At 45.5% G+C, this 26,411-nt stretch overlaps 1 protein-coding gene across 4 annotated transcripts in view; it reads right to left on the bottom strand.

Annotated features, from left to right (window-relative positions):
- Positions 1–8,197: 8,197 nt before the first annotated feature.
- The window catches only part of utrn (utrophin), a 169,168-nt gene continuing 150,954 nt past the window's right edge, over positions 8,198–26,411 (bottom strand). For 2 of the 4 annotated variants that reach the window (XM_084483729.1, XM_084483728.1), the window contains exons 72-78: positions 25,717–25,782; positions 18,662–18,826; positions 17,877–18,126; positions 14,884–14,965; positions 14,090–14,173; positions 12,321–12,346; positions 8,198–9,860 (exon numbers count right to left, since the gene is read on the bottom strand). In XM_084483729.1, the coding sequence (XP_084339855.1) occupies positions 9,852–9,860; positions 12,321–12,346; positions 14,090–14,173; positions 14,884–14,965; positions 17,877–18,126; positions 18,662–18,826; positions 25,717–25,782 (682 nt within the window). In that variant the 3' untranslated portion in view covers positions 8,198–9,851. The remainder of the gene's footprint in view (positions 9,861–12,320; positions 12,347–14,089; positions 14,174–14,883; positions 14,966–17,876; positions 18,127–18,661; positions 18,827–25,716; positions 25,783–26,411) is intronic. The other 2 variants (XM_084483730.1, XM_084483731.1) reach the window with 1 other exon arrangement.

Genomic DNA, 26,411 nt, shown 5'->3' on the forward strand with positions numbered 1-26,411 from the left:
GGAGGGAGAGAGAGAGAGAGGCTTCAGAAGGGGTGTGCGCAGACAGTACAGTGTACCCTATAGTTATATAAATGTCAATATTTAATAATATATAATATATTAATTCAATATTAAACCACTGCATTTCAATCAGGAGTTTTTCGACTTCAAAAGAGGGGGGGGGGCGGGCTGTGCAGTGCACGCTCTAGTTATGGATTCGTCAAAACATCAATCCGATTTATCAGATTTTTGCAGCAGACCACCTAAACCCAGTTTCGCACCAGAATGTATGCATTAAAATGACGGTTCTAAACATGTGACGCGTATTCTTTTCAATAGGCTGACACCTCCCCCAGGGCGCCGCGTGCGCGTTGTGTGCGTCGCACACACACACACACACACACACACACACACACACACACACACACACACACACACACACACACACACACACACACACACACACACACACAGCCTGCTGCGAACCCCTTGTGTAGTCGAAGAAAATATCCCAATTGAAAGACAGTCGTGCTCTGGGACACGATTCAATAGATTAATTTTCGTGAGCAAGAGCACAAACTGTTTTTGAGGAGGTCTGCTGTAAAAAACTGGGAAATCAGAGTATCCTTAATACACTACATTTACCCTTTGAAGCATTTGTTGTTTTGACGCATACATAAGTGCCCTGTACTATCTGCTCACACACATCTCTCTCTCTCTCTCTCTCTCTCCGTGTCAGCAGAAAATTCCGGGAGCAGACGCACAACAAACATGGCCGCCTTAGCACCAGGTCATCAACCGACCACCAGTCTGCATCTCCTCCTCATGTCATCTTAATGATTTGGGAACACAACTCTCTCTCTCTCTGACCAATTTTGCTATTTACCCATTTTACTTTTATGACACTTTAAAGGCCATATGCCACATTGAACAGTGATCAACAGTGTTGGACGCTGTCTCTTAATTGCTATTGGCAACGTTGTAGCGTTTCCCAGTCTGAACTCTAAACTGTCTCTGGGGGGCATGAGTGTGCAGGGATAACACAGTCTGTTTAAATCTGCAGCAATTATCTCCAGTGGAGACCAGAGCCAAGAGCATACCTAGGGCAGGCAGAACCTTCAAAGTTTGTAGAGACTGAAGTGTGTGTAGAGAAAACACATTTTGGAAAAGTTCAACAAGAAAACCTGAGTACCACGACCTAGAAATAGACACTAAGTGGGAGGGAGAAAACGAGCAAAAGTGTCGTGACAACGCATGATTAGACTGTAAGACGCCAGAAATAGGCTGGCGGGGAGACGTGTGCGAGGACAGAGGAGATGAATAAAGAACAACAAAAGGAATGAAACAGACATTAAATAGAAAGCGAGAGGGAACAAGAGAGAGAGAGAGAGAGAGAGAGAGAGAGAGAGAGAGAGAGAGGGAGAGGCGGGCAATGGCATGCAGACAGCTGGATCATGGAGAAGTGACAGTTACCAGTGCTCTCAGACAGAAATGGCCTGCAAGAGCCAATTACAGGAGAGGAAACAATAAAGGGTGATGATGGAAGTGCTGTAGTGTCGCTGATGGGGTAATTAAAGGGAGGGAGCCTTCAGCCTTTGCTGAGAACCTTGAGTGGAACACACAGCTCTCCTCGGTCTCCACTGGCACATTGCTATTAGAGTCGAGTTATAGTTCAAAAAGTCCATTCCAATCGCTCACAGAGACGCACTGAGACGTTAACTCTCAAATTCCATCGTTCCTCATCGGTTTCCTATTCGTTCACTCTTGAGACCTGCTTCTACAGATTCCCTGATGTTTTTATTGTTGGATTGTTTATTTTTGACTAGCGTAAAAACGTCACATATTTTTATAATTTAGGCAAGTAGTTAAAAAATATGAAATATATCATCTTTGAAGCCAAGCAACGACCTACAACACTGAATACCCATGATCATTTATTTTGCTGGTCAACCTATCCCTTGGACAGGTCGCTCTGTATTTCCCATCATGCTCTCTGCTGGATCCACAAAACACCTGTTTCAGTCCCTCAAATGGGCTGAGTGTTTTTATAATGGGCCCTCTAATTATGTTTATACATACAAAAGAGAGAAAGAAATGATGATGGTTTTTTTATAGAATGGTTTTTTTATTCTTGAAAATGAGAAGCAGCAATTATAAGGCAGATGACCAATATTGACCATGACCAAAAATATTGTAAAAAAACCCACAAACAATACTTTGGTACCGATAATACGTAGCAATATGTTTCAGGATTAGCTGAACATTGTACTTAACTAACGAGGAAGAAGTAATGGTAGTTGACGAAGTGGATACGCTTCTATCAGCCCTTACTTATTTCCCAAACCGAAAAACCGTGCCTAATAACACCAGGAAGATTGGTCCCCATTCTGAAACCCAGCCTTTAGGAACGGGAGGTTAAAAAGAGATGATATCTTCTATCTAATCCACTGGCTCTGCAGTGCTTAGTAGTGCTACAAGCCCATGGGGAGGGAAGGAGTAAAGTGAACAAGATAAGGTACGGTCTCCATGGACCTGCTCTGGACCTCTACGCTTCAGTTTGGCTAAAACAGAGCTGTGTGAGATACCCGGCTTCTGAGGTATACACAACGATCTGTGTGAGTGACAAACTTATCAATGAAGATAGTAAAGAGTGGTTTTTGGGAGCCCATCTGCAAGCATAACGGCTAACTATTTTGCCCTGTATGCTGGGTTTTATGTGGGTTTTATTTGTTTACAAAACAAACTAAACCCACAAAGCCAATGACACTGAAAAGTCTAATTAAAGTGACGCCATAACCTCCTCAGTGAGGAAAAGATACCACTGGGTGGAAGGGATTTCTCGTCCATTACATCCTGGTTGATGCTGTGTTTACATTTGGTCTGATTGGCTGTCTCCTGCAGGGCCCCGAGCACCGTAACCATGGCTGCCAATGCCACTGTCCACAGCTAATGAGCCGCACTGTAATGAAAGTGGGAAGGTATTGATTGACTGGCTGCCCATCTTTCTCTGCTGCACCACACACACACACACACACACACACACACACACTCTTAACCTGACTGGGCCCAGACCTTAATGGGAGGAGACGTACAGTACATCAGTGTTGGCGAGATGGATGGATAGTGTGTGTGTGTGTGTGTGTGTGTGTGTGTGTGTGTGTGTGTGTGTGTGTATGAAGAGAAAGGGTGGCATTGAGTCAAGCCATTCGAAAGCTTATTTATTCACCCTGCACTACAGGGGTGGAGAGGGAGAAATTAGGAGGGATGGAAGGAGAAAAGAGGTGATGTGAGCTCAGAGAAGTGACCTTATAAATGGTGCATTAAGCTTCTGCGGTGTGTGGGTGACACACGTGTGCACTGCACTGAACTGTCTGTTGATTGTTATTAAGGTTGGGAATGTGTGCTTTCAAGCGAATGGCTAGACTGGAAGGTGGTCAGTGGTACGTCAAATCTCTGGATGGGTGAGTGTGCGTGTGTGTGCGTGCGTGTGTGTGTGTATGTTTGTGTGTATTAGTAGGCTGATATACAGTAAAACACCACAAAGATGATAATACAAACATTCCTATGAGTAGCAAACTTTCCAAATAAATATTCAAAAACGACTAAGTTAAGGAGCCAGACAGCCAATGAAGAGGGTCGTTTGGGGAGCTGAAATAGTATAGCGCTGCTGGCACACTCGTTCCCACATCCCCTAAAAAAGCCTACCGCCATTTCAGTGATTTAAATGTGGTTTTGTATCTGTGAATGTCCTTCTCAATTCCCCCCAAAAAATAAAAACAGAAAGTAAAGTGAAACTAAAAATGCTGACGCTGCAAAGCGATGGGGGCTGTATCTACCTCTCAGCCTTCGCGATGTTTCTTCTCTGGATCGCAGCCAGCAGATCAGCGAGCAGTGAGTGGTGCACGCCTACGGCAGGGCTAATGGTGTATCTGATGCTCACATACTGTTTGATCAGCGAGAATTAATTTGCTGCGGGTATATTATAATATCATTCTGCACAAAGACTCAATTACACGTTTAACAAAGTTGCAGATTAAAGTTAAACGGATTTGCACTTTTTAAAGTCGATGTTTAATGACGAACCTATGAATAATCATGCAACATGGGGTTATGCTTGTCTAATAATCAACAGTATAATCAACCTGCCTTGGATGTGAAGATAACTGAATTGTAGATTAACGATATAGGCGTCCTGTTGCTTTAAGTCCTTGGAAAACTGCTGAGTAAAACACAGCAGTAAAAAGAAGGCTTATATCTAAAATCCTCTACACTTACCTTGAGGTCTTTTTCTAGCAAATTATCCTGACAAAGAAAAATAAATCTCAATCTGTCTATTGATTACCTTAATCAATAGACAGATACCTTAATCTCTTGCACGGGCCTGATTTAAGGAGACATGTCCGACTTCATTAACAGTTACATCATAAAGTGAATAATGTTGCATTTAAACCTTTTATAGATTCCAAGTCAAACCTTTGGCTGTAGTTTATATAACAACACACATTGTAGCACACATATGAAATATTATGTAACAGGTGAGGTCAGAGAGAAAGACAGAGCAGACATGCTTGAATTCATGTGAGACATCCAAACTTAATGACTAATGTCCAAAATCTCCATTCATTCACAACTAATTGAGCTTTCTATGCACGGTAGAACAGTGAATGGATGAATGAATTGCAAGAACAGCTTAATGGTTCACAGAAGAGTCACACTCACTCTCCTTGTCTTGCTTTCGTCACCTCTCCATTTTCTTTCTTTCCTCATCTCTATTATTTTCCCCAGCCGTGTTTGAATTAGTCAACTACTGCCCTTTAAAGTGCACAGTTCAAATCTAAGCATGACTTCTAAGAACCTAGCTCACCAACTAATTCACTTCAAAACCATACACAGAGCCTACATCACACCCTATAAGAGATTTCAGATGAAATTGCAAATTACTAACAACTCAGTCATATATGTAACACTGCTTCACCCAGAACATTCTTACACATGTTTTGGGATTGTCCAGTTATCTCTAAGTTCTGGTCTCATGTAAACTCAGTTTTAGTGGATATACTTGATATTTTTTATGTTCCTAATCCTGGTTTTTGTCTGCTTAATGATAATTCTGATATTAATCTAAAGCAAATTCAGTTCAAAATGATATTCGCAGGGTTTACCTCTGCAAAGAAAACTATTTTGAAAAACTGGTTTTCTCCAGATATGTGTATGAAAGCGTTCTGGATCCATAGCCTGGTCAACATTGTCAATCTTGAACATACAACTGCCCGACTTAATAAGGCACGACCAGTGACTGTTCAAGCTTGGAACTCTTTCTCATCCAAGATAATCTCTTGGGCTAGGGACAACAACAACTAGGCAATCTTTGATGTGATGTGTTACCTGCTAAACATGTTTTTGTTGCTTTATGTATTGTCTTACCAACCTGATATTTTTTCTTCTTTCTTTTTCTTTTTTACTCTCCTCAATTTAACATATGACTTTTGATATGTCTGTAACCCCCCCCCCCCCCCCCCTCCATTTGAAAAACAATAAAAAATGTTGATCACAAAAAAGTGCACAGTTCAGGACAACATCCAACACATGTCGGCTTGTTTATACCACCACTACAAATCACGCCGCTATTCCCTACTACATAGTGTTGTTCACTATATAGGGAATATGGAATGAGGGAACAAGTAAGCCAAATCGAGAAAAAAAAGCCTCTTTCTTCTCACTTCCTGTTCCTCTCCCTCCACCTCCCCAGTCCTCTGTCTCTTCCTCCTCTACATCTGTTACCTTGCTACGCGCCACTGGCAGAGTGTCAGCCTCCACCAATCAGACAGCCAGCCAGCCAGCCAGCCAACCCTTCTATCCAGCCAGCCCATCCAGCCAGCCAGCACATCCAATCAGCCAGCAACCCCATTCAGCCAGCCAGCCTGCCCATCTAGCCAGCCCATCCAGCCAGCCAGTCAGCCAGCCAGCCCTTATATCCAGCCAGCAAGCCAGCCAGCCCTTATATCCAGCCAGGCAGCCCAGCCAGCCCTTCTATCAAGTCAGCAAGCCAGCCAGCCATCCATCCAGCCCAGCCAACCCATCCAGGCCCTGGCTCTGCCTGCCAAGTGCTTGATCAAAGCAGACAGCAGCGCAACGGCTCAGCGCTCCGGGCCCGGGCGTTCCCTCCCCTCCCCTCCCCTGCCAGCAGGAGGGATGGATGGGTGTAGGTGGTGAAATCTAAACAAATGGCATCATCTGGTCCGGCTGGCACAACACTGCCTGGGCCGGGATGCCTCACGCCGTCACAGATGAACCAGCGCTTCTGGAGGTTACAGTGCGGTCCGGACACGGGGGTGAGGGGGTGAGGCACTCCCAGCTCTCTTTGGCAGGTTGCCGTCTCGTTTTCTGTTGAGTTTCTTTTCTACCGCAGGAAAGGGGAATGACTAATAGCACATGGTAACACTACAGGGACAAAAGGGAAGTAAGTCGATTATCCCTTTTTGTTTGGCTTCCCATAAGAGGATTCACCAACAAAGCCAGGATGGATGGTTATAGTCCTGCTTACAACAGTGGGTGTCCGTATGATAATGAACACACGCATGATACTGCTAGATACTACGGCCAATGGCTCATTTTGGGGATAGGAAGGCTGTGTTTGAAGCTAACCTGACCTGCAGGTTCCCATGATTAAGTGAATATTTATAGGTAAGTACTGTTGAGGCTCAAAGGGAGGTCAGCCTAACACTTAGGCACTCGGGTTTTCATCTCCCAATCGAAATCGTCAGAGTTCAATCCCCCAGTGTCTGCTTAAAGATACGCGTTCAAGCATCAGTTGTACTGAACCATACCAAACCAAAAGTATCCTAACAGGAGCCTAAGCTGGCAAGTAAAGTCTTGAACAAGGGCTAAATCATGCAGGGACTGTGCATTGTTTCATTAGCAACAAATGAGCGCATTGAACCGTGCTTCGGAGGCATGGAATTAACCTAAGCGTTAATAGCACTGGGGCATCACCCTATCGACACCCGGTACACAATAGGCCCAATTAACTCCCTCTCAGCTCCAGCCTTCCAACCCCCCGCACCCGTTCACCCCGGATGAAACCAGTTAAGGACACACACGCATATACGGTTTCACACAAACCACATTCACACAAGGGGGAGATGCAGATCGTCGGACCACCACCACTCAATCGATATGAAGAAGCCCAAATGGACCCCTGGTTGCAATTAAAAGGTTCCAGCTTCCTGTGGAACTACTTGTTCTTTTGTCTCTCTCCCTCCCCCAGGATTTGTTTGTGCGACATCAGCAAGGGCTGAGGGGCATGAGGAGGGGACTCAGATACTAGAGGGCTTCCTCTCCTGGAGGGTGGAGGAGGTGAATGACTAAGAAGTGAACTCTCTGCATCCAGTCGTTTCCAAGCAGCCTGAGCATTCATGAATGAAAAAATAAGCAAAGACTTTCATGAGGGTAGGTATTTATCACCAGACCTCTCTATTAAAAAGAGACGGGCGACGGTTTGGGGGGCGGCCAGGCCCGCTGGAAGACGGATCCAAAGTGAACATCCAGCGAACAGCATATGTGTCTAATAGTCTTGTTCAAGCATAATTAAACCTGACCAGCATCTGACGGGCTCTTCGGACCAATTCGATTTTGTGCTTTTCCAATCACCACTTTGTTCATAACTGGCATCGGGGTGATGACAGCCACACAAGGAATTCAATATTACTGATTTTCTAAGGGCTACTGCTAATATGCTGCATGTGTCCAGCCATTAGTGGCCTACATGATTAAAAGGCCAGATGAGGAGAAGGAAAAAGTGGAATTAGAGATCAGAGATAGAGATGTTTTCTCTCTCTGCCCCCCAACACGGGCACCGCATTGACCCCCCCGCCCCGCAACCCCCTCCCACCCCTGCGATGTCGTTGCAGTGCAGTACAGTTAATAACAAGGCTTACAGGAAATGCTTGTATGCATTTCAATGCATAGGAATCCTCCTGGGCATTTAATGGTCCGTGGATTGGAGGGGGAGGGCAGAACATCGCTGTGTTATTCATGATATCCTGCAGTGTGATTGGCTCCACAGAGCCGTATTCAACCCGTGTTTACAGGGCAGATTGTGTTAGATTTGAGTTTGCAGCTCAACGCTTTTTGTGAGCAAAATCAAAAAACGACTGCAACATCGCTGAATATGGAACTGCAAAAATGTTGATTTACAAACAGCAGGTAAACAAATGTTCCCCAATACTTTACGCATACGAACACCTGGTTAAAAGTTTAAACAAATATATGCAGAGAGATCCCTTAACTTGTTATAAAAATTTTATTCAGAATAAAACAATGTAGCCATATTACACGTAGTGTGGGTGAATCTATTCTACATACCTCAGGCGAAAACGACACAGTTCTGCAATGGTTCGCTTTTTGTCAAGATTATAAAAGCTACCACATCAACACACTCATCATAAACATCATCGCCGTCGCCTCTTTCCACGGTGGGAGGAGAAGACATAGTAGTGTTGTTAAACCTCACACGTTTGTTTTTTTTTACAGGATAGCATGTAGCACAACACAACGACACAACAATGTGAGGAAACAGTGCTTAATTTGCCAGTGGAATTAAAAACAAAACAGGCTAAACGCCAAAGTGTGTCACTCCTCACGAGGGATGAAGGGTTGTTAGCATCAGCAGGCCACCGAACCATTGTGACGATACAGTAATAACGAACGATGTGGTTGTTGTTGCAGTGTACATCGAATACAGTAAGCACGAGCTTGGAATGCTAATGCAAGGAGGGGGGGGGTGTTCTGCGTCTGGAGCTTGTTGGTCAAAGAAAACTGTCACGGACCACGCAGATAAAACTGTGTCAGTGATTCTGAGGTAGCAAGGCAATCATGGCTTTCGTTCTGATTTTTCAAACATAGACTTTATGTAATTTTTTTTATATAAAACTGCTCTACATGGTGAGTTAGGGGCCGGTTGAAAACCCTTATTCAACATTTAAGGTTCAAATTAAATCTATATTCTTCCATAAAACCTCTTCACTTTGTACACATTCCCACTTTAATGTCGGCATCTAGGTCTTCCACATTTGGAATGACAACTGTATAGGCACAGGAGGGGGCGCGAGTTCAACACATCGCGGTCGCTACGGCGATAGCAACGGTCACACCGAGGAATTAAAGGGGAACTCTGACATCAACATGCGCCACGATCAGCCATCGATACCCAAGTCATAGAAAAATAAAATAGAGAAACCAGTTTGCGGAGCTTCACACAGGGCAAATACATGATTGTAATGAAGGGTTGGTCTCATTCGTCATAAAGAATTGTACTCCCAAACTTGGAACATGAGCCTCGACAGTGTGACAGTTAACGGGGGAGCGGGGTGGAAGGCCAAACACATAGAATTAAAAAGATGAAGAATGTAACAATTTGATTCCCAGTGAAAACAGAAAAAGGAAATAAACATATTTTACTATACAAACCCCAAACCTAGGATATCATCGGAATATGCATACAAATCCCATAGAAATGTTAGGCCAACTTCAGGTTCACTCCACAGTTTATCAAATGTACAAGTATTGCATAGTACACAACAACATAGGGGATAGCAGTTCTCTGGTCCTGTGTGTCTTTGGGTTTCTGGGTGCAGAATCTCTAACTTGGTATTGGTTCTCGGGGCTTGTGGGGGACGGGGCCTGAAGCTCCTCCTACTCCTTTAGTACGGAGCAGAGGCGAGGAGATGGAGAGAAGGTCGGCGTGTTCAGGAGAGTTCCGGCCTTTTCCAAAGTCACACTTCAATTGCCTTTCGCCAACACACACAAACACTACACACAAACGCACGCGTGCACACACACGCACACGTACTCCGTCCTCTAGGTGGCTGCCTTCACATCACCTGTGAATCACAAAGAGAATGCGAGATATTGGATCAGCAGCCTACACAATGGAGTTGGAAACATATACCTGGATAAAGAGAGAGCACAGCTCTGCACACTCATTCTGGGCGCCTCCGCATGCACCTACACACGTCTTGTAGAGCAGGTTGTGCATGAGTGTGAGCAAGTGTTTGCGTATGTGTGTGTGTGTGTGTGTGTGCGTGATTGTGTTGGCACAATTACTTGACATGCATTTGTGCACCCACACGACACAATCTCTCACAAGCAATTTGGTTCCCAAAAAAAACTCAAACTCAATATAATGCTGGCTGGCATGCGGTCCATTATACCAAGGGGGAATTAATTCATGTTACAAGGACAATTTACTAGAGAGCACAGAGCAAAAGAGGACAGATCATTTAAATTTAAAACGACACTACATCCGTTTTTTATGCTTTTATGTATTTTTCAAATCAGTTATTTTGCCTCTTTGAGAAAAACAACCCCCCAAAAAAGTGATATTTTTTTAAGGCTTGCTGAGTTGCCGCGGGTACCGGGCGCCTGTTAGAGCGGTGTTGAGATATAGAGGCAGGTGGGACCGGATGATTCAGGCCTGGTTCTACAGGACAGCTGCTGGCTTCTCCACACGGGGGGAAACTATAAAACTAGACCGGCGAAGAGAGTGGCACAAATAAACAATAAATACAAGCTAATAGATAACTGCCCCCCACCCCCCCCCCCCAAACAAGGCTATATAGTTATTATTGGTGGGTTGTGTGGACCTCATTTGGAACAGAGAGGGCTGAGTGGAAGGAGGGCTGAGACTGTGCACAAAACAATTACCGTGGCAACAAAGGTGGCAAAAAAACACCAACTGCGTGCTGGCTCTGCATCCCTGACCCCTCAGACGGCGCCGGGGGAGCTTCAACAATAATGGTGTTCCCTAGGGATCCATTAGCCATCATTCTCACAGGGGGAGCTGCTGCTATTAACTGGGGCTTTCCTTATTAACTGGGAGCCGTGCTTAGCTTCCTGGGGGGTAGCATGTGAGATGCTGGATATCCATTCCTATCCACTATTGAGTATCATTAACGAGATTTCCTCATTCAAATCAAACTAAAAGTAAACAAAATTAGCTTTATTCGCTGCTTTTTGGGGGGAAATGCAAGCAGCAAAATGGGCCTGTGTCTATTGTTTCAAGATCCTTTTTTTTGTGAGTTAACGTTGTGGATTATTGGTAAACGGTAAATAGTGTTCTTAGTAATAGTGTTCTTAGTATTTGTCTGACAGGTTTGTCTGAACTGAGAAACACCTTGCCGCCATCCAAAGAGTTTGAGGATGTCGATTAAACCTTCACTAAATGAAAACGTCACCGGACAGCTGACCTGCCTCCGTTGACCTGCACCACCCGCCCACTCAAATCATCTTGTTCCGTCTAAGGTCAATTTGTTCCTCATTAATCAGCGCCGTGACCGTGCCAGCGAGGTCGTAGCGTCCCCCGTGCAGGGCGTCCGTGAGGTGAAGCAGAACAAAAGGTGTCTCTGGTACTTTGCGAGGGTCAAATGGATATTCATCATCAGGAAAATCACAATAGAAAAAAAACGGAATCTAAGAAGGGTTTTACTTTTGTCAGGTAAATGTTGCTCCTGATGGCCTTGAGTTAGCTTTTGAGGTGTCGTTTTGACATTTTGTTGGAACTCCCACTGTGCACCAAACTCTTGACACTTAAGCCAACACTTTTGTTCAAACTTACAAAAGTTCGGCATCAGTTGTGTTATTTGACTTTCGAGTGCTTAGAACCCACCCACCCACCCACGACAGGATGAACCCGGGCAGACTTTCTCTCTCTAACACAATTGGGGGGCTGTGGAGAAATAAGAGAGGAAATCACATTTCGAACAAAAGTGATGGCTGCAGTGAAAAAGTTACATTGTGCAGATTTAACGTTTGTTTGAAAATGTCAAAGGACTTCAAGAATGATTTTTTTTTTGGGCTATGGAATAAAATCATAATATTAGCTCTAAAATGTTGTTCTACCTGAGCTGTTACAAACCACTGAAGGCAGATAGTTTTGGTTAAGAAATACATGAAAATGTATCGTTAATATTGTTCAGAACAGGAGACTAATCCTTTCTCTTCTCTCCACATGTAGTATGGCTCTCATCCCCCCTGCCTTGCCTAAGTGACCTCCATATTCAACTCTGCTCTCCTGTCTTCGTGTTGGGTTTTGGGTTCGGGTTTGGGTTTTGCTCTCTGTTCGCCGGTAGGGTGGTGTCTGAGGTCACGACCTCTGTACCTCTATTATGCTGATCTCTTGCTACTCCTCTCAGGAGCAGCGAGATTCATCGCTGAGGTTACTTTGAATGAACGCCGACCAAAGTGCCCACATGGAACGGTGACAATGAAAGTAAACTTTGCTGTACTTTCCCAAAACGGTGGGTTGTACTGGAGCACGGCGGAGGAAGACTTTGTGATCTTACCTGTGGTCTCGAGGAGAGGCTTGTGGCTGGAAAAACGTAGACAACAAAAAATGTATTACCATTTAATTGATTAAAAGATTAAAAAAATGTTGTCCACCTGATAACACCGGCCTGCGTGCCCGCACACACACACACACACACACACATGCATGCACGCACGCAGCATTCCACTACCAATACTCTATACTCTCTCAATACTAGTCCTGAAGCTGGCGGTTAGCCTAATGCTTACAGCCCCCGCGGCAGCTGGCACGGGATGATCGATTTTTAACTAAATCCGTGACTTATTTAATACCAAAATTAAGTGAGGCGGTGTGAAAGGCGCTCTTATACCAGAAATATGTATTTTAATACACAGCCTTTGGGATGTCGTGCTCGGCTGCCATTGAGAAGGATAAAAAAGGCTTTTATTTTCTAACCACATTATGAAGAGGCAGGCACACGACTTCCTCTGTGACGCTGGCACCACAGCGGCTGCCTTCTGATTGGCCGACGGGGGCATTCATGTTTATGTTTGCATCTGTCAGTGGAGCCGGTGACAATGACGCAGACGCTGTTGTCATGGAAATCTCACCTCAAAACCAGTCTCAGGGCTTTGTATGAGCATATTAATATCTATAAATAATAGATATTGGATGTGTGATAATAAAAGTTCTGAAGAAAAGTCACACATACACACATTTTTCACAAAGTTAAAACCTGTACAAGGACGGTGAGTGTATGTCTGTGGGTGGTAATAAAGAGAATAGTGAAGGTGCTAATGCGATGCTGGGACAGCTATGGGCCGGTGGATATTAAATGGATGCTTCAATGATAGAGTTGACCACTGACGGATTACAACAGCGTTTCATCAGCCCCCACGGTCTCCTCTCCCTCTGACCTTGTTTATTCATTATGGTAATATTGTTCTACCTTGTAGACAACCCATAATTAGGCAAACCAGAATAAATTAACAAAAGTGCGCTCTTAGAAGAAAAAAAGAAGAGACTACCTTGGGCGTGTTTTTTTTTGGGGCTGATTCCTTTTATGAGAAATAGAGCTGTAACTTTGATTTTGGTGGGAAGATTTTTTTGGTAGTCAAATTTGGCCAATTGACCTGTCGCTAAGGCACGCCCCCCACCATTACCATGACGAACTCGGACAAACAAACCAGACTCATTAACATAAACATATGGAATAATGACAGCTGACAGTATATCAAAGCAGGTTTTGGAGAAGTTTTGGGCGAAAACTGATTTAATTTCTTCCAGGATCAATCGAAAGGGACTACATTACGCTTTGGAGGGGTATATTCAAAACGTTAAAATAAATACAGAAGGTTACACATTACACACTTTTTCTTGTCCCGTTGTGGCTTGGGAAAAGGGATGAAATATACCCCATTCTGCAGCCTCTCAGGATACCGACTGTCTGTGCTACATGCACCCCAAGCACATTGTTTGACCATTTTAACACAAAGAACATAAATCCACCATTAAATTGTTATATTATGCCTCCTCCCTGTGTTCATCTGCGTTCTAAGGGCGGAGCTTAGCGACGGGTCAATTGGTTGCTAGGTATTCATCAGTAACAACAGCCATTACTTTACCTACTGCCAGAGACCGATGGATAAACCATATATTGTATGTTTGCTAATGCGCAAATGCAAAGTATGCTAACAAAAGTAAAGCCTGTTGTACAACTGCTGTCTACGAACGCTAGCAGTTTAGCCGAGGGAAAGTAGTGTGTTCATGAACGCTGTGGTCGCCGAAAGAGGAACATAAACTTACGACTGCATGCAGGGAAGCTGTTGTTTATCTGCTCCATCACGTCTGCAAGGTCAGAACTGCTGTCTTGGGGGTCTAGAAGCTCATCTACACACACACACACACACACACACACACACACACACACACACACACACACACACACACACACACACACACACACACACACACACACACACACACACATACATACATTTAACACTCAAACCTCTACAGACTATGGCAGTCTTCTGATCATCAGGTTGGTCGAGCAACAGGAATGGACTACGAGTGGCTGTTTGGTTCTGGAGAACTCAGACAGCATGTTTGTGTTGATGGCAAGAAAAGGAAAAGCTGCTACTGTAATGCAGCCAAGCAATCTGAGAATGGAAACCAGGCCAAATTCCCAAACAATTTATAATTGTTCATACTCACACATACAAAGGATGATTATGCCTAGCTATTTCTGCTAGAGGTGGTTATTTTGCTCTGCTGCTGAAATACTTCATCATCATGAATCATTTGCAATCAATTGCTTTAATATATATTGTACATAAATCTTATTGAGATATGATTGCATGTTTTTCCTACCAGATAATGACGACCAAAGGCGATATTAGTATTGATTTACACATTTGAAGGATTTGGCGAAGGCTGGACTAATGTAAAATCATCCAATCTAATAATAACAGATATAATAAGTGGGAGGCATGCATGTTCCCAGGGCATTGTTTGTTTACAAGCAGAAGGGCGGTTCAAGGCACCACAAAACAACAATATTTGCCTGTGACTGCAGCAGTATGTGTGAATCTGCTTACCTGAGTTTTCATTAAGTTGTCCTCGGTCCTGTACACTCGAGAGAGGAGAGGAGACCCCATTCACCCTGGAGTCTCCCTCGGGCTGTGAGAGTGAGAGGGAAAGAGAGAGAAAAAAAGGTAAAGAGTTACGTCATTGTCATTTCCCTGACGCTCTTCTCGTTCAGGTATCGTGAACGGCCAGTGATTAGAGGCCAAAGTCAAAAGGTCACACAGGATTCAATTAAGCGAAAGCCTGACCCTTAATCGTCCGATTCAAAGGATCTATTGGGAGGACAATATCGTAGTGCCGTTCTTTGAGATGGACAAGCAAGGGGCATCCGTCAAACGCATAATACGACATGTCAGAAAAATAATAAATCAACAGCATGGTTGATGATGGACTGCCTCTTTAACAACACCATATGCCCCCATCACCCTATGGAACGCCTCATCAGTATTGCAGCGGATCCCCCCACCGGAGATCAGAGATCGCTGGGCGGATAACACACAAACACTTCCAGTGTACAAAGCACCACACCTGGCACCACGCTGGCATTTCCTGCAACACTCTCATAATAAGGCCTTCAGCTTTCAGCAGACTGCGGGGCGCCAGATCAATTCTCTCTCTCTCTCTCTCTCTCTCTCTCTCTCTCTCTCTCTCTCTCTCTCTCTCTCTCTCTCTCTCTCTCTCTCTCTCTCTCTCTCTCTCTCTCTCTCTCTCTCTCTCTCTCTCTCTCTCTCTCTCTCAGCAGGTCCTCCTACCTTGTGCCCCCACCCCCCCCCCCCCCCCCCCCCCCCCCCCCCCCCCCCCCCCCCCTCCGTCTCCCCCATCGCTCCCTCACCTCCCTTGTTAAAAAAACTCCCCTTCAATTGCTCCATCCATCCATCTGCCTCCTAGTTCCACAGCCCTCCCCCACCCCCCCAGCCGGTAAAGGCTTAGGCGGAGCCATAGTGCCCCCCACCCCCCACCCCCCCAGTCTCAGAATAGCCCAGGTCAAGGCCTCCAGACAGCCTAAGGGAGGGTGAATTAAATATGTGGTGCTGAGCCGTGGCTGCGCTGTTATAATTCTGAAGCTCCGTTCGACGATAGGCAGGCTCACAGAGAAGTTATGTCAGTGAGGGTTAGGAGACGACATAAATGTTGCAGAGCCTGCGGGGACATCCGTGTGGCTACATGCGTGTGTTTACCTATTTCGCCCCTTTTTTCACTCCTTCCTTTACCAATATGACACACAGATGAATCAATTGAAGCTTTATCGTAGTGCTAAACATACCACCCCCCCCCCCCCCCCCACCCCCACTACATGCACCTCCAATAACTATCCAGCATCACCTGATGGAGGAACTCCCAGCGATAGCGGGGAACACGCTTCCCATTCCTCTGAACTTTATGAACTTGTCTCGCGACTGGCAGAGGCAGATCACTCGGAACCAGCGCCGAACTGTGTTCCGCATGTTAATTAACCCGCTCTTACATAAGGCTGGCGAGGGGCATCAGCGAGCCACCCGGGAGCACACTCTGGGACACCGGACAGATCTCTCCGGCAACCCACCGACCCCCGACACCTAGCTCTGTGTTTGCTTATTCTGATTGGCTGTCCTGAGATTTATTGGGCGTTGAGGGCAATGTGCTCAACGAGCAGCCGCAATGAGCGATTAGAGTGTAAACACGTCCAGGGGAGGGGGTGAAGGGGCCGCCAGATAGATTGGATCCGACGTGATTAGGACCTAATCTGAGTTTAGTGTTTCATTCTTCGAGGGTAATTCAATTAAGGGATGTGGATGCAAAGGTACAAAGGACAACAACATTTGTGTTGGTGACTGCACATATATGTACACCTTCTACATATTGAGCAGTTATTGATCCGTGTTTCATGTATCATTTAATATTTAATGAGTTGTGATGTGGTGATTTTTTGGATGATACATATGGTGGGTTTTTTCTTTTTAAGAAACATAGGGTTTCATTTCCTAATCACATTTTTTGAGTCCAATGTACCCGATCTGTCTCTCTTCCCCCCGTTTCCCAGCCAACTCCGGGGCCACTAAATCTTGAAGCTCATTTCAGAGCACATTTAATAATCTATTCCTATAACCCAAATCAACCGTATATTTGCACAGCTCATGAATAAAACTCTGTCCATGGAGGTTTCAAATACAAATCAAATGACTCATAACTCCTTATACCTCATACGGAAGGAAATGGTGTGCTCACACTCCTGGTGTCAAGAATGGAATGCCATGGCATTATAAAAGACGGCATAATAAACAGAAGAAACCTAAGCAGTGTTCCTCTCCCTCTGCCCACAGGCAAGGGACCGAGGCGCTACTGGTGCAGTAGTGGTGTTAACTGGTTCAGCTACTGGTGCAGTAGTGGTGTTAACTGGTTCAGCTACTGGTGCAGTAGTGGTGTTAACTGGTTCAGCTACTGGTGCAGTAGTGGTGTTAACTGGTGCAGTAGTGGTGTTACAATAGTGTGGTTACCTGGTGCAGTAGTGTTACCTGGTGGTGCAGTAGTGTTACCTGGTGGTGCAGTAGTGTCACCTGGTGGTGCAGTAGTGTCACCTGGTGGTGCAGTAGTGTCACCTGGTGGTGCAGTAGTGTCAGTGGGTGGTGCAGTAGTGTAAGCGTGTGTGGTTACCTGGTGGTGCAGCAGTGTCAGTGGGTGGTGCAGTAGTGTTACCTGGTGGTGCAGTAGTTGTGTGGTTACCTGGTGGTGCAGTAGTGTCAGTGGGTGGTGCAGTAGTGTTACCTGGTGGTGCAGTAGTGTCAGTGGGTGGTGCAGTAGTGTTACCTGGTGGTGCAGTAGTTGTGTGGTTACCTGGTGGTGCAGTAGTGCCAGTGGGTGGTGCAGTAGTGTTACCTGGTGGTGCAGTAGTTGTGTGGTTACCTGGTGGTGCAGTAGTGCCAGTGGGTGGTGCAGTAGTGTTACCTGGTGGTGCAGTAGTTGTGTGGTTACCTGGTGGTGCAGTAGTGTCAGTGGGTGGTGCAGTAGTGTAAGCGTGTGTGGTTACCTGGTGGTGCAGTAGCTGTCGCAGGCGGTGCAGCTGGGACTCCAGCTGCTTGTTGTGCTCCTCCAGGATGTGCATGCGGGCCTCCAGCCGGCCCTTGTGCTGACGGAGTAGCTTGGCCTCCGCCAGCAGGTCCGCCTCCTCGGGGCGGCCCGGTGCGGGGGGGCTCTCGGCGTCCCAGAGGCCCCCGGGGGCCGGGCCCCGCTGACCGCCGTGCTGCTCCTTCAGCTGCTCGTACTCCCGCTGCAGGGTCCTGGATGGGGGGGGGGGGGGTGAGGGAGAGAGAGAGAGCGACAGAGGGACAGAGAGAGAGAGGGAGAGAGAGAAAGAGAGAGACACAGAGAGAGAGAGACACAGAGAGGGAGAGACAGAAAGAGAGACAGAGACAGAGAGATAGAGAAAGAGAAACAGAAATTGTTTTAATTTAAGCAGGTTTCTATTTTCAATTGTGGGTTGATCGATACATATCCTAGTTCACACAATCACCCACTAAGACAAATACGCACACTCAAAACTAAAGCACTATCATATTTTCCTTACCGGAACACAACAACACCTCCCCAACACCTGTCCTCATCAAAGTGTCCTCGCCCACAATCAATTTAAAACAGAGACACAGACACACCGTGTGGGCTAGAGGAAGACACGCGATTACGAGCGAGCGAGCAACAAAGACCTAGGAGAGGTGCTTCCTAACACATCCAAGCATTTCTTTGCATTTCAAACACACATTGATCCCACACGGGGGCCCAGCGTGTCGTGGCATGGCGGGCGTTTCCACGGCCTACCTCTGGTCCTCCTCCAGGCGGGCGATGATCCGCCCCAGCTCCCCCCGCTCCTCCCTCTCGACCGCCTGCAGGATCTGGGCGGGGCTCTGGGGCTGGCTGCAGGGAGAGCCCCCCTCCCCGCCGAGGGTCTGGCAGTACTGCAGGATCAGGGCATGCTCATCATCCCTAGGGAGGGGGGGGGGAGAGGAATCAGATAAATAATAAGTAACGATTCGGGAAAGAAAGAAACATTGCAAAGAATTCCGTCACACAATGTGATGACACCACAAGAAACAATAGGCAAAAGAATAAGCATTCTGGTTGTTTATTTTTCCTCAGGTAGGTGCAATGAAGGGCCCGGCGGTGGTGAGGCGTAGTGCTCATGGATGCCTACAGGTGGGCCTACATTGGGGGGGGGGGGGGGAATCCAACCCGTTGTCTTGAGGCTGTCGAGCGATCGAGCCACCACACTCTCCACAACCTTGACCAACCCCCAAGAAGCTTTGACATTATTTATTTGTGGCAGAGAGAATAATATAAAATACAAATAAAAGATATAGAACAAATGCAATAGGCATCCACAGATACTCTGTGAGTAGCTAATAAGTAAATAGAATAAAGAATATATACAACTGTGTATATCCGTGCTACTTCAAGGGGGGGGTCTCCTCTTGGGAGACATCGGCTATCGAACCGTGGTCACAACAACGGCTCTCTTCGCTGTTAATTGATGAACTCATCCCTAGAGCCCTCCGCGAAAGAGAGAGACAGGGGAGGAAGCGCGCCGAAGTGCGGGATTAACGGGCAAGGAAACGTGGGGGCGGCGGCGGCGATGCAATCTATTAGAGGGATTTGGGTGGTCCAGATGCCGCCCAAGATCTTAAGCTATGGTAAGCCGGCTACGCCACAGTGACTTCCCGCAGTACTGCGACGCAGCTGAGATCCGTCAGCCTCAGCCGTCTGATAAGTGAAGGGAGAGGGGGGGGGGGCGGGGGGTGGCTGGGGGTCGGGGTGAGGAACCTGACAGAGTAAAACCGAGGGAGGAAAGGGAGAAAGCATTTGCCTGAGGTGTGTGTATGTGTGTGTGTGTGTGTCAGCCATCTGGGTGATCTGACAGAGAATGGCAGGAGGTGCAAAAGTAGTGCAAAAGTAGGCCCGTCAACGTCGCGCACACGCATGCACACAAACCCAGATGCACACACATCTATGAATCTCATCCTAATTCACCCCAGCCTCTGGTGTCCACTACTTCATAGAGATGAGGCATATGAGAAAATGACACAAATAAAAATAAAGGCAATGGACAGTTGTTTACCTTGATTTGAAACAGCATAAAAGGTCATTCAGTTAAACATTATTTATGGAAACTACCATGTCATTTTAACATTTTCAGGTAACAACCAAGGTATTTAAACCTCAACAGGAAACTACCATGTCATTTACACATGAACAGGGAACGTCCACGTCATTTACACATCAACCGGAAACTACCATGTTAATTACACATGAACAGGAAACGACCATGTCATTTCAACATATTCAGTTACAGCATCATATTTAGATAAACGTAGGAAGTAAAGGACACAATTACACGCTTTTAACACAGATTGCAAGTGAGCACACATCGTCCTTCACTATCATTTGAATAAAAATATTTAGAGGCTTCCGGTATCTAGAAGTTCCTTCTACCTTTGTTTCCGTGCCAATTCTATGAAGCATGCCGATCGAGATGAAAACCTTTTTTTTATTCACTGGAAACGTTTTTTCTTTTTCAAACCACATTCGTACTGTGGCAATAATTACTGAGTAGGTCGCAAGCTTTCCGATGAGTACGTCCATTATCACTTTCTTTTTCTGTGTCGATCATTCTTGCCTTTAGTGCCTTGCCTGCAAGTCGTTAATGTCCCCACTGGAAAAATCGTAGCATGTACTCACTTCAGACATGGACAAATAACTGAAATACATATAGACTTCAACCATTGAAAAACCACACACACAAACACTGGCTCTGTATTGACAGGGTTCGAATGGATGTCCAACAGTGTTTCCATTCTTAACCAAGGTATTCCCAAGCGTGTCATTGGCCAGGTTGGCCCCGTCGTCCCACCCATGAGGGGAAGAGACCCATTAACCATCAGCCCTTGTGGCAGGACGTCCCAGGAGGGCGGGACAATGGGGCAAAGATGAGGGAAGAGACCACAGAGGACGGAGGCAGGGGGGGCCATTAGTCAAAAGACTCAACATAATGTGTGTGTGTGTGTGCTTCCATAGATTCCATAGATGTGTGAAAAAATCAATACGAAGAAATATGAGAATCGGAAAAGTGTGCGAGACTGCGACAAGGCAAGGGAAGGGAAGGCCAGTTTGAGTCTGGGAAACGCGTGGGGGAGGAGAGCATGCACCGGGGCTAAGCGCGGCGAGGCGTTTAGCGTGCTGTGGTGTGGCAGAGGCGGTAGAGGGCACCAACATCAACCGGGCCCTGAGTGGCAGGGCCTGCCTTTCACAAAGCGCCACGGTCCCCCCTGGCTGAACCACATCGTCCAATGAGCAATGAGCAGAGGGCGGGGGGGAGAAAAAGAAAGTCGGGGAAAAGAAAAAAGAAAGTTGGGGAAAATAAAAAGCGAAACAGGCCACGGATAAGATGAAAGAGAGGGGGATTGAAAAGGAAAAGGGGCAGAAGCGCAATCAAGAGTGACTCTCCTGGAGAGAAAGGAGAAATGAGGATTGGAAATGTGTTGAAGGCCAGAGGGAGTCGAGGAGTGAAGAATAGTGAATGCAGGAGGAGGCCAAAGTGTTTTATTCCTCTTTCTGCAAAGAAGAAAACTGGATGAGGCTTCACCTCATGACAAGAGCCTGTTGGTGTGTTAGCCAGCACCTAAATAGCCCTTCTGTTTTATTAACCATTACTTTTCCTTATTTTATTGCTGGGTAAAAAGTTTATTTCTTCACTGTAGGCTACTTTAAAGTGGTGGCTGCATAACTCATTTTACTGGAGAAAGTGTCCTTAATAGAAAGTGGGGATTGGATTAGTTACTAATGCATGAGCACTAACGCCAAAGGATCACGTTTATCTCTTGGAATATGAAATAAAGGAACTGTGTATTAAGAGCAATTACCTCCTGTTTAGGGCCCAGTGCTGCTGACAGAGAGACTTCTGGACATAACCCTAAAGGTCAGTTGGTTATTGGCAACGCAATGACCACGCAGAAGCTTTGACGCAGTCGTGACCACGTTTGGGTTCTGCGTCGGGTTTTAGTGAGCAGACCAATCACAGCCCTTGCTGCTGTGTCGCCTAGACGCAAGGTTACAATTTTTGGGAGCACACGTCAGGCCCTTGCGGTGAACGCAAGGAGGGCCCGCAAGGACGTAATGGGTCCGTAAACCTCCTTGCGTTGTGTCAACGTGGAACCATAACTAAGCCTTAACCCTACAGACCAGCAACGCAGGTTCTCAATCACCATCTAATGTTCCTGTCATCATTACTCTGGACCCGACAGGAACTTTTTTGCAGTTTGGATAACTTTTTTTGGCATGTGGAAAATCTTGGCTGTAAGATCTTTCACTAGAAAGAGCTCCATTTCTCGTCAGTATATCTAGTGGGGTTTACAGTTGTGAAAGATATTGCCCCTTGAAATCCTTCACAAGGGAACACGTTTTATTGGGAATGATGAATCAATGTGTGCGTTTGGGTTGTTCACAGAGGGAAATGTTTTATTTAGTGTACATAGTGTTTGGATTATGAAAAGGGGCCGTATATAAATTGGTCAAAACATTTCAGGGCTGGAAAAAATCCTTAAAATGAATTTAGATACACTGCAACACTTAGATTTCCAATCAATGATACACAATATTTAGACTATGGACAGTAACAGCAGGAGCAGGTTAGTCTAACCTGCAGAGAGCGCTGGAAAAAAAATAACCCAAGAAAAACACAAATTGGTATCATTGATTTGCTCCCCCAGACGATGTCATTATAAAAGCCCAAAATCCAGAACTCACTGTGACATCTCAAAGCCTATTCAATTTATGGAATGGTTGAACGCCCATTTGCAGTTTAATAACGTTCACCTTGCTCACTGGGAGGAAGAGGCAGAGGGAGAAACCTGCTGACTTGGAAGCCCGGAACATTAAATCTCCTTTTAACTCAAAAGTCTGGGCTTAGGGAGGGTTTACAATATATAACCTGAATCTCTACGGCCGCCTGACCTCAAAAAGATGGCCGACGTCCCATTAAGGCTATAGGCTCTGATCAAGGTGAAACATTTCCCTGCCTCAGCCATTTTTGGAGGGTGTTTTTTATTCAGTGTCAGAAAAATGCAGCTTTGTTGTTTTTCTTATACCCCCCTGGGACGTAATAAATGGCACAATTTGCCCAAATGAATTGAAAGCTGCACCCCTGCTAGGGTAAAACCTGATTAGACTACAATTAGCAGCTGATGAAAGGGGAGGGGGCAGGGGGGGTAAAGAAAGAGACAGAAGAATGCAGCAGGAGAGGAGGAAAGAGAGAGAGGGGGGACATGAAAGAGAGAGTAATGAGAGCAGATGTAGAGAGAGGACACGACAAATGAAAGAGAGAACTGAAAGAGAGGACTGAAAGGAGGCCATCGCAGGGGGAATCGAGGGGAAACGGAGAGATACCCGCTGAAATGAATGAAGAAGAAGAACGAAAGGATCCTCTGTGATTTCACGGAGCCTTGATCAAAACCCTGCATTTCTTTCCCCCCCCCGAAAAATAATAATAAAAGAGTGAATAATAGACGCTTTTCATTTTTTATAATTGGGGCGGCCTTGTCACGTATTTCTTAGCTCCAAGGACTCAAAAAACACATCCCACACTGTATCGGTGTATCTGCAAAACTGGCAAATGAGAGTTTGCAGGCTCAACGGATCAGGAATCAAAACAACATGAAAACCAAACATGCATGTAAATGGAAAAAAAATGAAAAAAGTTACATCACACGTGTTTCATCATTTCCAGTGTGGGCGGTAACCTCCCTGGTGTGCTGGTGCGCATGTTTGTCTGCAGCAACAAAGTGATAGATCGGAAATATGCTGTAGATGGTGGGACTTGTGGGAAAGGCAAATCCAACACTGAAATCCGTTCGGGTTGGCAGCGTGCCTCAGACCCAGATTCAGCAGTACGTTGAAGAAGACAACAGAACATAGTGACCCAGACGCAGGGTTGGCCCGCTTTATTAAAACCCCAAAAAAGGTGAAAAATATCTATGTGTGCATGCCTGTTTGTGGTGTGTTTCCCCAACCCTTATAAACAGGCTACCAATTTTGGTCTTGTTGATAGCTAGCTTTGGATAATAGTGTATTTTAGTCCAAGAAATCAGAGTAAGCTAAGAATTTAAGTTATTACCATTATCCATTACTTTTCATTTACAGTGAACGTATCGCATTTTCCCCCATTTTACAACGTTCATGGGCAAACATTGATTTCATTTGACAAATGACTCTTTGACGACGGTGCACTTTCTCATCATTCAGAGCATAACTAACTCCAAGCTAAGATGATAAAACACGATCAATGGTGAGTGGTAAAGTCAGCTGTTACACCATCAACAGCAGACACTACACACACGCCCACGGAGACGTGCTTCTTTGTCCAACAGTCGTGCGCTGACATTTGGCGTTTGCCACAACAAGAACAAATGTGATGTGTGCACCGCGTGAAAAGGGACGTTTGGAAGGCTGGGTTAACGTGCCTTCTTCCTCCTTGTTTCTGTTCTCTCTGCTATCTCGCCCATTAGCCCTCCTCAAAGGACCGGCTTGCTCACCTCATTACGGCTCTGTTCTCCTGTATCTGTGCCGGAGTAGCGGGGAAAACTAACAAAGATAATGGCTCCTCTTTGAGCAACACAAACAAGGTGGGGGGGGAGGCAGGGATAATGTGTGACTAAAAGCAGTAAACACTAAAGTTTTGAGGGAATCATACACTTTCACACTCGCTCCGTCGTGCCATCTTACCATCTGCCGGCACAGTTTTGTTTTTGTGTTTGCAGTTTGACATTAGCTAGGGTATGAAAATATAGCTTTTTATGAGTAAGATCAAAACAAATGGTTGTGTGGGGAAATTGCCCAATGCATGCATTTATGCATGCATTGATCAAAGCAACAGTTCCAATACGGATAGTCACAGAAACATGTGAACAGAGGTTGGAGGTTTAATTGAGGTCAACAATTTTTGATGGCAGGATATAGGGTGATGGATTGGTTGTTGACTCCCTGCTGAAAGCTACTGGATTTAATCCCCAAGTTACACGTCCTCAAACAAGGCTTCACTGTAAGTCACTATGGATCGCTCTGGATCGAGTGCATCGTAAATCTTCTCCAGGCTCTGTAAAGCCAGTTTCAAACACAGGCAACAAAGTGAAAATGATGATTCACATAAGGAATCATTGACAGGTTCCTCTTCTAAAGTAGGCCGACATTTGAAAACAAGCTCCTCCAAATAGAAGACTAATGTAAAAATGTGTGTACATCTGCGTGCAAGTGTGTTTGTGTGTGACCTCAAAACGTGCAATCTGTTCCTAAGTGTGTGTGTGTGTGTGTGTGTGTGTGTGTGTGTGTGCGACCTCAAAACGTGCAATCTGTTCCTAAATCTCAAGAACTCATTCCCATGATAGCATCTCAGTTGGGAGAAAAAAGACTTACCATGCCCTTGAAGAATGATGTCTACAAAAGCACCAGCACACACGCACACACACACACCCCATACATGCACACATGAATGCAAGCACACACACACACACACACACACACACACACACACACACACACAAACCTTCTACATTTCAGCTCTTGAGCCAATCTTCCCTATGGGTCTTTTGAAGATAAGTCTTTGCTATCACTGGTAGTGCATTGTAGTACGATCGCAAAACCAGTTCATCCCCTCTCTCATTTTGTGACAGGAAATGTAAAAAAAAGTCAACTTGCGATGTTGTTTTAGGAGCATCGACAAACAGAGTGAACATAAACAAGTCCTACATGTAGAGGTGAGGAAAAAAACAACGAAGCACCAGAAAGCTTGTCGTTATGAAATGGTTGTATTTAAAAGAGGTGTCACTCACATGCTTCCTGTCGCCGAGCTGCTGTCAGTGGGCAAAGAGCCGTTGGAACGCTCCATCTGGGCCAATCTGTGAGGGACAGCGACAGCATCATCATCATCATCATCATCATCATCATCATGACCAGAACCACCACCATCATTATCATCATCATCATCGTCATCCCCACCATCGTCATGTTTTATCCGATAAGATTAGGCCTGTTATATTGAGCCTGATATGTATTAGACTCCAACAGCGCTGTGTGATAAGCTTGTTAGGATGCAGACAATGAAGTGGGAACTCGGTAGCATGGTAATCACTTCATCAATCCATTAGTCTGTGTTCCCAAACTTCATTCTTAAGGTCGAAACCAATCTCGTTTGAATTGAGATTCTGTAGAAAATTCAGTTGACAACAAAGTCCACCGTCCGATTGATGATGATTATGTGGCCAAATACATTGCAGTTGCAGTGTTATTTGAAACTTATTAAATACATGTATTGGGCGTTAGACATCCAAACAACATATATATATATAAACACAAATCATAAAACATAAACACAAGAAAAATAAATGTGTGTATGGGTGTACCCCCAAAGTGTATAAAATGCTGCCCAACCACATCATACCCAATCTTTACATTTTAAATGTGTGTATAAATGAGTGTCCCACCCGGCCCCTCCCCTTGATGGCACAGAGCATGGCCCGACAGCGGC

This window comes from Micromesistius poutassou (assembly GCF_964030765.1).
Source record: "Micromesistius poutassou genome assembly, chromosome: 19".
Classification (NCBI taxonomy): domain Eukaryota; kingdom Metazoa; phylum Chordata; class Actinopteri; order Gadiformes; family Gadidae; genus Micromesistius; species Micromesistius poutassou.